The sequence below is a fragment of the Rattus rattus genome, chromosome X, assembly GCF_011064425.1.
Source record: "Rattus rattus isolate New Zealand chromosome X, Rrattus_CSIRO_v1, whole genome shotgun sequence".
Lineage (NCBI taxonomy): Eukaryota > Metazoa > Chordata > Mammalia > Rodentia > Muridae > Rattus > Rattus rattus.
The window spans coordinates 51,209,719-51,227,265 of NC_046172.1; the positions used below are offsets into that span (position 1 = coordinate 51,209,719).

The 17,547-nt window shown below is 35.6% G+C and overlaps 1 protein-coding gene across 1 annotated transcript in view; it reads right to left on the reverse strand.

Moving 5' to 3' along the window:
• The window catches only part of Wdr44 (WD repeat domain 44), a 102,152-nt gene extending 84,814 nt beyond the window's left edge, over window positions 1–17,338 (reverse strand). The window contains 1 exon segment of the mRNA XM_032889598.1: window positions 17,239–17,338. Coding sequence (XP_032745489.1) covers window positions 17,239–17,315 — 77 coding nt within the window. The 5' untranslated portion in view covers window positions 17,316–17,338.
• Window positions 17,339–17,547: the final 209 nt, after the last annotated feature.

Consider the following 17,547-nt stretch of genomic DNA (forward strand, 5'->3'; position numbering starts at 1 on the left):
GCACAGGCATGACTAAATTAACAACTAGGACACACGCTAAGAAATGTGTGTTACACAGTTTTGTTAAGTGAACATCATAGAGTACACCTACACAAAAATGAAGATGGCAATGATGTCAATGAGGATGATATCTTACATGTCACTGTTCTGTGTGAAAGCTGTTTTTAACTAAGAATATTATTATGCATCACATAGTTGTAGTTCTCATATGGGAATAGTTTGAAATCTAATTTTTAAATATTAATAAAATACAGAAGAAGTCTTTGTAATTTTTATTCTAAGAATTCTAATATTTTTAGCTAGGTCACTTGGATTAATCATGTCTTTCCACATGCTCTCTAGAACCTTCCTTAACTTGATATATAACACATCTGAACCTTTAATTTTTCCAAGTGAAAACACAAACTAAAGCTTTGATGGTAGACGTAGAATAATGAAAAAAATTATAAAGCTTTATCAAGGGGGTTGAATTTAGTTGTATTATAATATTTCAGTCATCCTGTTAAAACTTATTTATTACATGATAGGATCTTTGGGGAATTAGTGAAGGACTTTTCTTTTTGGATTTACTTCATAAAGTACATGCAATAATACCACATGTATAGACAAATTTTCTCACTGTCATCCATGTTTTAACCTTTAAACTATTGCTATTTATTTGCTATGTACAAGAGTATATTAGAATAGCTAACATGAACACCTAGATCTGAAAATCTAAAATGTTTCAAAAATCAAAAATTTTGAGGGCCAACAATGATGCCACAAATGGAAAATTTTGTACTCAATTTCATGTGAAGGGTATGAAGTACAGGCTCACAAAAATACTATAAAATTACCTTCAAGTTATGTTCATACGGCATAAATAGCTCATAAGTGATTCTTGCATTTAGAGTCAGTTTCCATTCCAAAGATATCTTATAATATCTATGAAAGTATCCACAACTCCTAAAAATTTTAAATCTAAAACATTTCTGTTCCCACACATTTTGAATAAGGGATATTCAACATATTATGTCATTTTCAGATATGAGACATAGAATTAACTCCTATGAGTCCCCATTTTACCTAGACTGTTGGATAACAGCCATCCCAGAATCATTATTATATGCTATGTCTACCTACCCAATACAGGTAAAACTGGGTAAAATTCCCTAATTTGTGGTTTTGTAAAAATAGTTTTACTGGTTGTTTATGGCTCATGTCTTTAATCCCAGCTTTCAGGAGGCAGAGGTAGGTGGATCTCTGTGAGTTCAAGGCTAGATTGGTCTACAAAATGGGTTCTAGAGCAGCCAAGGTTACACAGAGAAACCCTGTCTTGACAAAAAACAAAACAAACAAAAGTTTTATCATACTGGGTGTGGGATGTGGTGGTGCATGCCATTAACCCAGCTTTCAGGACACAGATGCAAGCAGATCTCTCAGTTTGAGGCCAGTCTGGTCAGTTCTAGGACAGCTAAGTCTATAAAGCTATACAGAGAAACCCTGACTTAACAAACTAAAAAAAAAAAAAAATGGTTTCATCACCCATTTCCACATGTGAATCCCTAAACAATATATGACGCTTCCTTTCTACTAGTGTTCTTCCCAATAAAAAAGTGATGGACACTAGAAAACAAAAAACTAACAAGAAACACAACAAAATTCAGCATCACACTAAAAACCTTAGACTTTTGTCAGACTAAATGCTACTCTTTTTATTGTACTCTACAGTTATACTTAAATTTCATAGCTGGGCCTATATCCACATATCCACTGATTGTCATAATTAAAAATTGAAAAGAAAACAGAGAATGGAACACACAGCCAGCTTTCAATAACAGACAATGAATAATCCTTAATGTATTTATCTATAATTAAATTACAACTCAATGTACTTATCTGAAATTAGAATTTAAGCAAGAGTCTATACCTTATTTAGTAATTCTACCTCATCAAGTTAATTATTAGTAACTCTGCCTGTGTATGACTAAAGGACAAGAAAGGAATCGAATGGCTAACATCATTATATAAATATTTAGTAGCATTTACTCAATTAAGGCAACTGCACATGTATGTAGTCAAAATTCTATCAGAGTATATTCAGTGTAAAGGCAAAAATGCAAATATTATTTACTTATATGGTATTATGTACAGTTAGCAAAAATGCTTAATGAAAAATAGAATGGAAAATTAACAGCTGCATTTTATTTGCTTAGATTGTTTCTACTCCTAAAATTTCAAGAAGGCTACTATTGCAAACTGACACAATGTCTAGATAGGTAAACTGACAATTGCCCCCATTACTCAGATATGTATATAAAACAGACTTATTCAATATATTTGGGGTAATAGGAGTAGGTCAAATAAATATCAACAGCCAATTTGTTGTCATTTAAAAGAATCAGTCACCACATAAAAAGAGTCATTAGGGGTACTCTTCTTGCATTATAAAAAGGTTATTAGTAACATTTCAGACACACTATCATATATCAATCACCAACTAGTGAACAAACTGCAATACAAAAGAGATTTTGTGTCTCAATTCTTTCAACTAATAATCCTCCCACAACTTGAAGAATTAAGCTCCTAGTTTCAATAGCAATCAATACAAGTATACATTATTGAATGGCCAAAAAGCACCTAAAGAAATGTTCAACATCTTTAGTCATTAGGGAAATGCAAATCAAATCAAACGACCCTGAGATTCCACCTCTCATCAGTCAGAATGGCTAAGATCAAAAACTCAGGTGACAGCAGATGCTGGTGAGGATATGGAGAAAGAGGAACACTCCTCCATTGTTGGTGGGATTGCAAACTGGTACAACCACTCTGGAAATCAGTCTGGAGGGTCCTCAGAAAATTAGACATTGAACTACCTGAGGACCCAGCTATACCTCTCTTGGGCATATACTGAAAAGATGTTCCAACATACAATAAACACACATGCTCCACTATGTAGCAGCCTTATTTATAATAGCCAGAAGCTGGAAAGAAACCAGATGCCCTTCAACAGAGAAATGGATACAGAAAATGTGGTAAAGCTACACAATGGAATACTACTCAGCTATCAAAAACAATGACTTTATGAAATTCATAGGCAAATGGATGGAACTGGAAAATATCATCCTGAGTGAGGTAACTCAATCACAGAAAAACACACATGGTATGACACTCATTGATAAGTGGATATTAGCCAAAAAGCTCAAATTACTCAAGATGCAATCTACAGACCACAGGAAGCTCAAGAAGAAAGATGACCAAAATGCAGATGCTCCCACTCCTTCTTAAAAGGGGGAAATATTCATAGGAGGGGATATGGAAGCAAAGTTTAGAGCAGTGACTCAAGGAATGGCCATTCAGAGCCTGACACACATGTGGCCCATATATATATATATATATATATATATATATATATATATATATATATATATATACATACAGTCACCAAAACTAGATAAGATTGATGAAGCTAAAAATGCATGTGTGGAAAGGGACTAGATATAGATCTCTCCTGAGAGACACATCCAAAGCGCATCCAATACAGAGGACAATGCTAGCAACAAATCACCAGACTTATAACAGGACCCCCTTAGGAGGAATTAGAGGAAGGATTGAAAGAGTTGAAGGAGCTTGCAACCCCATAAAAACAACAATGCCAATCAACCAGAGCTTCCAGGGACTAAACCACTACCAAAAGACTATATATACATGGACTGACCCTGGGCTCCAACTGCATATGTAGCAGAGAATAGCCTTGTTGGGGCACCAGTGGAAGGGAAAGCCCTTGGTCTTGCCAAGGTTGGACCCCTAGTGCAGGGGAATATGGGGGAAAGCAATAAGGGGGATATATAGGGGAAATACCCGTATGGGGGGAGGGAGGGGAGGGAATGGGGACTTATGGACAGAAAACTGGGAAGGGGAATAACCTTTGAAATGTAAGTAAAGAAGAAATGTATAATAAAAAATTTTTAAAAAGATCTCATATAGATATATTAACCTGAAAAGCTGCCTTTTCAAAAGCAGCTGTTGACATGATCATAATATCAATTTAATTCATTTTCCCCAGAACCTCAGTGAAGGGTTCCTTTAGAGGTCCAAGAGTATCTAATTTTTTGGCTCCCTAAGTCATCTTGGAAGCAGAACTCTCTTTGGCAAGACAGGTTTCCAAACTATGGCCAGTAGACTGTGAGGACATACATATATTCTTGTTTTGTGTGACATTATGACATAGCACCATCATATATAAAGTTCAAGTTCAAAAATCACATAATCAAGTTATAAAAAATAGCCACAAAACAACCATACAATGTTCTAACTAAGTTCACAGTTTAATGTTGAGTTGCATTCATAGCTATACTAGGCTGCACGTGACCTGTGTGGGTTAGGCCACTGCTTGTAGACAATCACTGTTGGGTCATCTTTCCCAATTTTAAGCTCATATCTTCATTTTTCATGCCTTGAATTATAAAGAACTAAAGTCACTGTCAAGTGCTAAAAACTACTTTTTACAAATAACATTAAATGCTTACAGTTTCAAAAGCCAGAGATTAAAAGCTATCCTATGTATAGTTTCTTGCACATTTAACCACAGATTCTCTGTTTTAGGGGTTGTTGTTTTTCTTCCCCTAACCTGAGGGTTATCTGAAAACAAACAATCTGTAAGTCTTTGGCAAACAAAGTGGAATCAGTAAACAGACTATTCCTACATTTGCCACCTGTTTCATATTCAATTAAAAAACAAGAAACTCAAAAGGCTATCTCCAACTGTACAAAAACAAAATCCAAGTGCAATCTCATCCTCAACATTGCCAATTTTAAATCTCTCACTGTACTTAGAAAAATATAATAAAACAACCAGCCAAAACCCAGGAATGTATTTAGTGGTAGAGGACCTTCCTAGCCCTGGAAAAGTCTCAGTATTGTAAACCAACCGACCGACCACCCACCCACTACCATCATCCTCATCACCACCACCAAGAACAACAAACAAGCAAGCAAAATTCAAAGAAAAAGAAAACCAACCTCAACGAAAACAAAAAACTATCAGGACTACACACAGCAAAATTGACTAACAATGAATTTTCTTTTTGTTTTAAAAAAATCTGACAACTTTAATCTTGAGGGAATTAGACGGATGGTTGTTTCTTATATTTTTGGTTGTGAGCCTAGCATTTAAAGGCTGAGCCATCTCTCCAGTCCAGGATGGTTATTTCTTAAGTAGCTAGTCGCAAAAAGATCCCTGACAAGAGTCCGGAAGAGGTAAAAGGGGTAATGACACAGAAGCAAAGTGCCTAGAGTTAGTCAGCTGGAACAAAGCTGGTTGCTCGGGAACATTTCTTATAGGAAGGTGACTACAAAGAGCTGCTTAACAGGAACCACTTTGTAGTTTCATTCTGCCCTTCATTCTCTTCCGCTTTTGCTATATGGACTACATAAAAATGAGATGAGATAAAGCAGTATAACAAGCAACTGAAACAGAGCAAAAACCAAGTTGCTTCTATGAAGAAAGTACTGAGAAAATTCCTTGAAGTGAAGAGGACATGAGCAGATAAAGCCTTCATCAGGCACTCTAGTAAGAAGCTAATGCAAGGGGTTTAAATTCTAAAGCCCAGCAAGCTGAAACAGTAAAATCTGAGAGCAAACCTTAAGGCCAGCACCAAAGTATAAAGTCTAATAAGGAACTTAGAAAGTTTCTGGTGCTCTGAAAACTAGTATGATGATTTATTTTTTGCCTAAAAGGCAAGGCAAGGAAAAAGAGGAAGACAGACATAAATAGATAAATAAGCACAAATAAAGCAACCAATCCTAAGCTAAACAGGGGAAAAAAACCCAGCCTGGAAACATACCCAAAAGTAACAATATACAGACTGTGCAGGTCACATTTAGGAATACATAAGTATATCCACAATATCCATGCAAGTGACAATTACTTTAAAAAGACATAAATTTGAAAGACAGTAGGGAGGATTATATGGGAGGGCTTAAATGGAGGAAAGAGAAGGAGAAAATTATATAATTATAATCTTAAAAATAAATAATAATTTAGAAAGCATTCAAATTTACAAAACAACACTTCTGTGTTAAAGCTCTGTCTATGTGAATTTTTTAATTTTTGATATGCAATATTGTATAAACTAAGTGCTGGGACAAAAGGCATTTGTAACCAAAGCATGGCTCAATTTTATTTTTATTAATTCAATTAATGTTTTATATATATGAAATTTATATTTCTATATTTTATAAGATATGTATCAACATTCTATAAACACAAACTATCTACATTTACCTACATAAGAGAGTCCATAGGCCAAGTTTAAGCCCTTTATTACTTATTATAAATCTTATTCAATCTTACTTGTTTCTTAAATAATAATCCTCATTCACTTAATTTTTCTAGTTAGTTGTCAACAATGTATTTTCCCATTATTTTGACAGCCAACTGAGGATTGATTAGGTGAAAACTGTTAAAGTCTACCATATAAATTCATTGTGACTATTAGAAAACACATCTGAGGAGGAAGAGAGTAAAAAAGAAAAAAAGAAAAGAATACTGTGTTTCCAGTTAGTGGCTTGTGGCCAAAAAATGAATTAGAGTTACAAAAAAAAGTCACAACATGGTACTATATGCCCTACTAAACAACTGACAACAATCTAAAAACAATTACAGGAAAATTATGCACAGAGGCTTTGAGCAGGCTCTGGCAACTCAAGTCAGTGGCTCATACTCGGAGTATGATCTCCTCTGGAAACAAAGACTATATTATTTAAAAGGTAGTGAGTGGGGTCAGGAATTCCAGCTTTTTCAATAGCAAAGTCACTTTGAAACTTTGAATTTGGCTCCTGGCCAATTATTAATTACATTAATGCATAAGAAGAAAATGAAAATGCTATCTTGTGTTTTTTAACAGTACGCATATGGGAATGGTAGGTTACCTTGAACATTCTAATTACATGTAAAATACAGAAAATGCTCATTCTTTCAAAAAAGTAGAGAGGAACCTGGATTTTTCAATTTTTACATGTATTTTATGAATTTTCTGTGTGTGTGTGTGTGTGTGTGTGTGTGTGTGTGTGTGAGAGAGAGAGAGAGAGAGAGAGAGAGAGAGAGAGAGAGAGTGTAGAGAGAGAGAGAAAGAGAAAGAGGGGGGTGGGTGGAGGTAGAGGGTGTGTGTTTTGTGTGTGTGTGTGTGTGTGTGTGTGTGTGTGTGTGTGTGTGTGTGTGTGTAAAGTGTAAGAGAGAGGGGAAAGAGATGGAGGGAGGGTGGGGGTTGAATGAGGGAGCTAGGAACACTGAATGAGACAGAGTTAGGAAATTCAAAAGTAAAAGAAGAGAAGTGGAGCATTACAGAATATGCTTAAATACCAACTCTATTCCCACTTCTTCTACATATCAACTGTGTACATCTCTCTCTGTTAAAAAAATAAGGTAAAGGCTAACATAAAAGTCAACAGTCAAGAGCTATGACTGGGACATAATGGAAATAGAAAAATACACCCAAAGGAAAAAAAAACAAACAAAAAAAAAAAACAACTAATCTCAGTCATTTACTTTAACCCCTTAAGCCAATCTGATAAAGATCAAATACTTTCTATAAAATATTGACAATTCAGGTTGGAGAGATGGCTCAGCGTTTAAGAGCACTGACTGCTCTTCCAGAGGTCCTGAGTTCAATTCCCAGAAACCACATGGTGGCTCACGACCATCTATAATGGGATCGGATGCCCTCTTCTGGTGTCTGAAGACAGCTACAGTGTACTCATATACATAAAATAAATAAATAAATCTTTTAAAAAATTATGATCTAATGCCCTGGCATACAGGTGTACATGCAGATAGAGCACTCATATACATAAATAAAAAAGTAAATCCTAAAAAAGTGCATCTAAAAATATTGATAATTCTACTTGCTCTTATTCATTCAAGGAGCTAATCTTTATATAGCTACCTAAATCGCTCAGCTCAAGCATCGTTCGCTAACACACCTACCAATTCCATTCACCAATATATACTATATCCAATTTAACCTACTCATCCCTGCGTCTTCCCAAGTTTCCCTACCCTGTATATTTCATCCGTCACTATCCTTTTACAGTTGTAAGGGACAAGAAGTAATGTTAGTACCTCTTACAGTAATAATGGCATTGGCTAATCTACAAAGGAGAAAATTGGCAAGGAGCTATGAATACTACCTGCCATTTTTGTTTGACAAGGGTAGATAAGCATATATTTAAAAGAGAGACTTTTAAAAATGTACCAGTATGCTCATGGTACTTTTGATATGCAAAAAGGTGATTTCTTCAGTCTCCAAATTTTATCAAACAGTTTCAAGGGCCAACTTAAAAGAAACTATGAGATTAAATTTCATCCAAAATTACTCTTAGCAATGCAAGAGCACTGCCAGAGAAATGAAATACCCCAAACTCCCTTCCTCATAAGCCTACTTAATGACGAATGCCTGATTTGGACAAATTGTATTTGAATACAGCACATTTATTGGTTCACTGGAAGGTTTCATCTGTACTTCACAAGAATGTCCAGGGTTCAACAAGTTTTGTTCTAGAACAGCTTAAGGAATGGTAAAACCTTAAAGGTGGCACATGCGTACCAGCAGGTAGGAAGTAGGAATAGGAAAGTCAGGTGTTCAGGGTCATATTTGGGCTACATAATGAGTTCAAGGCTAGCCTGGGTGATATGAGAAAAGAAAAAGAAGTTTCACAAATATGATGCTTTTAAAAGTAAGTCCCTTTCTTTTAAAAATAAGTTCTTATGTAACTGTGCATGTGCACCTTCACAAACATATAACTCTGAAACAGCCAAAAGAGTCTTGAGCATAACAACAAATCAGGAATCATCGCACTGTAATTTCAAAACAAGCTACAGCGCTATTATAATTAAAACAGCATGGCAATGGTATTAAGAGACTATGGAATGGAACAGAACAGGACCCTAGAAGAAAACACACATATTTGTTCCCAAATATCATTGACAAAAAAAGTGCTAAGAACACAAATTGGAGAAAGGACAATAAATAGAGTTGGAGAAATCATATATTCAAATGTAGAATGAAATTAAATCCATATCTCTTACCAATTACAAAAATCAACTAAAAATAGATTAAAGATCTAAATATAAAACTGGAAACTGACACTACTAGAACACAGAATAGAAAAAACACTTTAAGGTATAGAGGCACAAGAAATGCTTTCTTTAGGTAGAAATATAAAAGAACAGTAGATGAATGCATTTTAAATAGGATTTTATTAAACTAAAAGATTCTGTAAAGCAAAAGAAGCAATAAATAAAATGATAATTTATATAGAAAAATGAAAAGTATACATGTGACAAAAGGTTCATGGTCAGAATCTGTAAATAACTCAAATTAACAACAAAATAAAATAATCTAATAAAAATGAGCACGAAACCTAAATAGAAATTTCTCAAAAGAATATATACAAATAACCAACAGTTAAAGAAATATTATACTGTATAGCACTAATCATTGGGGAAATGCAAATCAGAATAACAATGAGGTATATCCTCTCTCCAATAAGAAGAGCTAACTACGAAAAAGACAAATGATAACAAGTGCTAATGCCATTGTACAGAAAGGAGAATCCTGGATGGTAATGTAAATTAATAAGGCTATCACTAAAAAATGGCATGTGATTTTTCGTAAAAGGTAAAAATGGAACTATAATATGATCCTGTAATCATATTATTGATTATATATTCAAAGGAAATAAAACAAATCAACCAAAAAGATATGCCTACACCTCTATACAACTGTAGCACTATTCACATAGTCAAGAAATGGAAAGATAAGTGTCTATTAGCTGAAGAAGAGATAAAGAAACATGGTATATTTACACAAAAGAATACACTTCACTTATACCAAAGGATTAAAGTGTGTCATTTATGATCGCTTTTGTGGGAATGGATGTCATTTTGTTAAGTGAAATAAGCCAGACACAAAAGATAAGTACTTCATTAGCTCATTCATATAGAATCCAAGTAAGGAAATCTTATAGACGGAGAAGAGTCATGGTTAGCAGAAATTTGAGAAGAAGGGAAGAATATGACAAGCCTGATAAATGGATGTTACATTAGTTAGAAGAAAGAAATGCAGGTGTACTACGGTACAGATTGGAGGCTATCATGATAACTTATTGTATTTATTATTGTAAACTGTTAAGAATTTTTAATATTTTCACCATAATGAAAGAATAAATGGAAATAAACAACACATATATGTATTATCAGAACATATTATACCACAGACATAAGTATATTCTTATATATCCATTGTTTAAAACAAAACTTTCCTTTGAATTTTAAAACAAAATGGAACATGTCATTATATATATAAATAAAATGACATCCATATTGGTACTATCATTGATAAGAGTAACCACCTAGAACTCATTCAGTCCTAAAGAACAGCTGTAACACAAATCAGAAATTATTACTACACTTTGCAGCATTAACAATCAGTACCAGAACCATGTAGTAACAGAAATAACTTGAATATTCTAAATATTTCTTATATTTCAGCAAGATAAACATGTATTTTAAGCCTATTTTATTTACGAAGCTGTGATATTTCTAGAAGACAAAAATTTATTAAGTGAATAGGACAAATTTAAAGACCCATACAATTATTCAGTTGTTTCATTTATTGCTTATTCAAAGGCAGCAAAAGATAGATAACATTTTCTTACATTAGAATAAAGTAATTTTCAGGCTAAGCATTCTTTCAATGGCCTATAAAATAACTGTTTTAAAAGCCAGATTATTTATTTGATAGTTGTTGGTGTATCAAGGTGCTTTCTTTCAGTCAAGGCACTTCAGCTATTTAGTGATGATGCTGTATTCAGAATCTTATTTGTAAATGTACTTTCTAAATGGTCACCTTTGGGGCTTGGAGTTCATTTTCATTGACATTACAAAGGGATAAGCAAAGTTGGTAGGTAGGAAGGGTGATACCATGCATTCAGCCTTCAAGACAATGGCTAACTCTGAAACAGAAAAGCAGTTTAAAGAACACAGGGCTTTTGTTAATTCTTATGCTTAAAATGTTTGCATGTTTGGCAAACTTGAGAGAAATGATGGAATGACAAATTGTAAACTGGTAGACATCTGCAGCTAGTAATAAAAATGCTGAGACCTGAAACACATTCCCAAAGTCTGATTATATGGCAAAGCCCAGTATCTGAGAGAAGGCAAAACAACTAGAAGAATAACTGACAGACTGGTTGCTATAATAACTGAGATAAATTTCTATACTGACTACGATGAAAAACCACTGAGGTTGCTATAAGATATGAAATCTATAGTTGCTTTTCCTTCCATTTTGAATCCTGAGAGCAGACTAATATAAAAAGGTTCAATTTGAAGTAAGATAGAATTCCATGTTGAAGATCAAGAAAGCAACCAATTAAAGATTTAGCTGTTCAGCTGAAAAATATATCAAAGCCAGAGGGGAACAGAACTCATCATGGAAAATAGCTTAGTTGTGTATACAGAAGAAAGAAATATAAATTATCAATTCGAATAAAGTATCAGTAGGGTATCACAAAGTGGCTACAAATTTTATTACTTTAAGCAAAGCTTAAACTGGGTACTAATATCTTACATATATGCGTATCCATATGACAAAAATGTCCAAAGGAATTATATATCCTGTCTCAGCTACCAGGTCACAGAAGGTAGCTCAGAATCTGGTCCCTCCCTATACCAGATGCTTAGGGTGACATTCTCCTCTTCCATCACCATCACAATTTCCATGATCTCAAACTACTATTCCTTCTATATTATCTCCACTATACTCCCAGAAAGTAGTTACCGTATTTGCAGCAAGAGTATAAGGAAGGAAAAAATCCTGCGATGCAAGCATGAAGACCTGACTTCTGAAGATAGGCATGGGGGCTGAAGAGGTGGCTCCATGGTTAAGAGCACTTGCAGAGGACCCATGTTCTGAACTCAGGATTCTCCTGTCTCCATTTCATCAAGTACTAATATTACAGACATACACCATGTCTGCTTCTAACGTTTTGAGAAAATCATTTTATGTCGTATTTTATGAAATAAGTTACCATAAGATAAAGTTTTCAACTTACATTAATTTGTACAGATTCAAATTACATCTCCAAGTTGCCATATTGCTACCAACTGTCCTACCTCCATGAGTCACCAACTGACAGTTGGAGGTCACTACATTTAGAAGCTAAATTTACTAATTAATATGTAGAAGGTTTTTCCCCACTCCAATATGTTACATGAGTATGTTAAAACTTCACTGATAAATATATTTCTATCAATCTACAGAGCCAAGAGAAATCAATATAACCTATGATTAAATGCCAACTCAGGAAGAACCAAGCATTTTTTATGGTAGTTTTGACAGATTCTCATATAGCCAAGGCCGGCCTGAAACTTACCATACAACTGAAGAACTTCAACTCTTGATCCTCAATGCCTCCATCTCTCAAATACTAAATTAAAAGTATGTTACTATGCCTAGCTCAAACAGCCATTTACAAGTATCTTTTTCCTAAACTTATAATACACTAATATTTTGCAAATAAAAATGTGTGCTGAGGTGACTGTAGTAGAACAGTCCTACAGTCCCAGCCCCACATGCTGAGACAGGAGGATCATGGGTTTGAAGCTATATACTAAGACAATGTCAAAACACGAACACCGCCCCCACACATACACCCCACACCACCGCCACCCCCACCACCAAGCAAAAACAAATATAAATTTCTTTTTTTTCACCCCCCCCCGCAAATATAAATTTTCATTTCAGGGTGAAATGCTCCTGATGCCTAAATAAAGTGAGATAATGGAGTTTTCAATAAAGGAAAATATTCAATTTAGGGATATTTTTAGACCTAACACTTCTGGTTTAGGGGAGGTTTGCTTTTTTAAATTTCTCTGTGTATATATCAACTATAAGTGAGCTACTATGATCAGCTAGACCTAACAATTAATTCTTCCCAATACTTTCACCTCTGTTTTCATTATTCAGACCATACATTACCATTACTCCAGCCTAAACATGGTTTGCTGTTAATACTAACAAGACCCCTAAAAGTGAAACAAAACTACACATTGACTGTCATAAATAAGCTATTCAATCATTGGTTTTTCGTTCTGACTTAAAGGAAATGAACGAGCCATAGTTAGAATCCTGTAACAGTAAAACTTTTGAAAGGTAAAGCATGAAAACTGTGAACTAGAAGTAGACCACCTTCATGCCCTGACTTAACAAGTTATGTGCCAAAACCCTGTAGCATAGCTACTTGCTATAATTCTCTGTCCATTCAAATGTGGCAGCATCACATAGATAAGAGATCAAAAAGACCTGCATTTTAGCTTCAACTACTAAGTAATGTGCCACTTCCTTCTCTAAGTCTAGGTTTCACTTTCAACCAAATTGGCAGGCTAAGCCAAATTATGTCTAATTAACTCCTATTCTAAAAAATGCATTATTTTATCCTAACTCCCTGAGACTTAGGAAGTCTAGAATTTTGGTTGTCACTAAAAAAGTTGAAAATATTACATTTATTTTTATAAAAATGTTCTCGGTTGCAGCCCTTGAGAATATATAGGAATAATTCACAGTTGAGAAAGGTATCCAACTCATATATAATTTAAGCAGTAAATAATTTCAAATCTGTAGATTCTGAACCATGCATGTATCAAAGCCATCAATGTTTGTTAAAATAAAAGATTATAAAAACATGTAAGCCAGGCCTGGTGGAGCAGGCTAGTAAGACCAGCTACTCAGGAAGCTGAGATAGGCCACAATGTTCAAGGCCTACCTGTGCTACAAAAAGTCCAGGCCAGCCTGGCCAACTTAACAAATACACAATAAAATAAAAATCAAACAAAACATAGGCTGGGAACACTGCTCAGTGTTAGAGTATATCTGACATTAAGTTGTCAGTACAATAAAAACAAACAACATAGGAACACACCAACACACACACACACACACACACACACACACACGAATGCCTATAGATTTCTCCAAGAACAAAAGTTTGTCAATAAAACAAACCATATACTACTAAATCTCAATATGACAGACATTCAAATTTCAAAGGGTACTCAACAATGTAATTTCAATTTAAAGTTGAGGAAATGAGATGACTCACAGTGTTCCACTCTTTTCTGCTACACCACAGTTCCTCCTGCCTTTGCTGCTGTATTAAGCAGCAGAGCAGAAAGAATGCCATATTATGAAAGTGATCTAGTATAGAGTTCTGTAATTAATTCAGTATGGCATCATGGATAAGCTACTTTCTCACTATGTGCTCTAGTTTTTATAATGTTTTGGGAAAGAGTTCAACGAATTGCCATTTCTAGGTATAAAATTATATTATAAAAGTTCTACATAACAAAATGAAAATATAAATTCTTGAAAGAGAAATTTGGAATTCGTAGCCAAGAGAACTGAAAGGTTTGGGCTGCTGGCTTTAAACAGATGTATCAGTTCAATTTAGAAGGTTGGTACAAAAGGACTTTACTCAGGGATCTACTGGGGGAAGATCCCTTTATACAGTGTATAGCAATTATGATATATTAGAATAAACACTACACTAGTGTTTAGTGAGCTGGTTTCAAATGCTAGCTCTGTTGCTTACAAGTTGTTTCTCCTTTAACAATATATTTAATTTCTCTAAGATCATATATGTCAAAATGCACCAAGTACCAATCAAAAGGTATCATCACAAGTGTACACATTACAAACTGGGTAAGAGATGGTCTGCCATGATGGAAACATAACTGCCCTGGACTCAAACTCTAATAAATGGGCTGCTTATTAAATTAGCTTTCAAAATATAGATTAATAAATAAAAAACATGTAATAAATCAGTATTAGGGAACAAACTATGTATTTGGAATCTGCTGATTAACAAAATTAACAAAATATAAGGAGTCTCTCAAGTGCGTCCTCAATTTAGTAGAATTTGGTGAAATGCTCTATGTATTCCCAAACACACAAACATGAAGAAGCATTTCTTCAAGTGGCCAAATTCACTCAATTAGCCTCTTAGAGCTTAAATAGAGCCACTTTGGTTCATAGCAAGGAACAGAAGACATTTCTTATGATCAACCAGCTACTGATGCCACCTGTTTTCCAAAATCACAATTTGTCACTGGGTTTTTAAAGCTGTTAGCTGCCAAGCTAAGTCTGCTCACAGTACCTTACAAATATGCCACAAGAGATAGAGGAAAATATAAACAAAGCCATCCCTTTTCTGCCTTCCCAATATTACTAACTTTCCTCAGGTCCAGTTCTTCAGGTAAGTGTATTTTCTTCCAAGACTCTCACTAATACACTAGGAGGGAGGACATATAATCCAAACAAATCTTCTCACTTTATCCATAGAACTCTCAACATACTCAATTTGGGGGTAAACTAGAGTTAAATTTAGGAAGGTGACACTCACAGGACTTTAAAGAGAAACAAACTTTTCACCTACTATAAAGTTCTTGAGAAACTCTATCATCCCGGGGGAAATAAGTGCCTATCAATTCTCTCATAATGACTCATTGGATTCAAATAAGTTCTGTATACTTCCTCCTGCAGTAAGCACTCTATAAAATTAACAGATCCAATGCCTAAAAGAAAAGAGAAGAATTCACACTGGAATACGTGTTCTATGTCAGGTCCTGAACTAGCAATTTACAGAGGTTCTGAAATAACTGTTACTGAGTTGCTAACAATAGTGAAAGCTGATAATTTCTACTTCCCGACTTAAAAAAAAGAAAAGAAAGAAAACAACCCATAAACGCTTACTAAGTGTTTTATTCTCAATTAACCAGAGCTGACAGTTTCTTACTTTGAAGGAATAGCCACACAGAATCCATTTATTTCAGAAGAATCCATTATATTTGAAAATCTAAGTTCTGAACCTGGATCAAATACTGAACTTCAAGGCGATTCAGTGCTATCTCAAGACAGATCACTATCGAGCCCACATCTCACAATAGTGACAGACAGCTTCCTGGAAACACATACATTAGTAATCTACCAACATACGTTTCTTTCAGATCTTGTTGCTGTAACTTTGGGGAATATAGTGTATATAATATAGAGCAGATTTTTGAAAGCCCTTCTAAAAGGTAGTTGTCACTTTATTTCTGTCAGAGTATTTCCTCCACAAGGTAACTCTAAAAACTAAGAGTTGAGCTCTAAGAACCATACATGAACATACACATTTTACCAATTAATTTTCAAGATCTTATATTTGGAGAATACATTTCAGTGCTTCTAGTTAGACATGTCAGGAGAAGAGTTTGGGAAATAATTTGAAACTGTATTTTAACTCTGAAACGTGGAGGGTAATAAAATAAGTTAAGTCCAAATCCTGGTCAGAGAAGCTTTCCTAAGAGTGAACTTCCTACTCAGAGCTAACCATATTAATCACCAGTAAAACATCTTGCAAAATGAGAGAAAGGGCACCAAGCTGGGCTCTCCTTCCAAGGACCATATTACTCAGCACTTGTTTGTAGCTCTGTACTCGGCTGTGTACATTTATGTCCGGCTGCCCTTTCAGACCACATCATTCTCCCTAATGCTAAGGATCTTGTCTACAATTTCCTCTGGCACACAGTAAAGTGCTATTTCAGTAAAACACAGCTGATGTTGAACACATGCGCTGGCTGGAGGACCTCCTTAAATAAGTATCTGCCTTCTCCCCGCTTCTCTTTTTATGCAAAAGAAAAGGTGAATGGCAAATAGGGTCGAGTTACAGCCACTTCGGAAATGAATAGGTAAGCTAGAGGGTTTTTTGGGGGGTTTTTTGTTTTTGTTTTTGTTTTTTGGGGTTTTTTGTTTTGTTTTGTTTTTAAAGAGCCAGGAAGTTCAATTTCTCCTGCTACTGCTCCTTTTGGTCCCCGAGGACCAAAACAGATGTTGGAAAGGTAAGCTTTGAACCCCGCAAATACAAATCGCTGCCTCTGAGGCACGAATGCCATCCACTCAATGGCTGGCTAAGACAAGAAAGGGGTTCCGAAACAGTCCCCGAGCTGTTCACTATGGAAAAGGGTGGAGGAGGAGTCCCTCTCCCTCTTCCAACTCATCCTGCCCTAAGAAGTCCCAGGTCTGGGTTCTGAGGTGTCCAAGTGAGACTAAGGAACAGCGGTGACGGACACAGCGGGATTTGGGAAAGGAGTATAGGGAGGTGCGGGAAAAGCAAGAGACTAGGATGTCCGAGCTCTGGGCCCGGGCTTCTGTTACTTACCCCACAGGATAGCTGCCCCCCAGGTGCACATCTTCAGGGGCATCATAGAATTCCTCAGTGTCGCTTTCCGACGCCATTTATAGGACACACCCGCGGGTGAGGGGGCCGGCTCCGCCTAGAGAAAGGGTGATTCCGAGCGTCTCCTCCTCGCCAGTTAAGAGTGTGGAGAGGTGGGTCCCGGGCGACGCTGAAGAGGGCACAGATGACGTGGAGTGAGAAGTCGGTTAGGGACAGGGGACCACCCTCAGTTGCTGGGCTAAGGGTATATGACCTGCAAAGCGACTGCCCGAGGTGGCTGCAGTGGGTCTG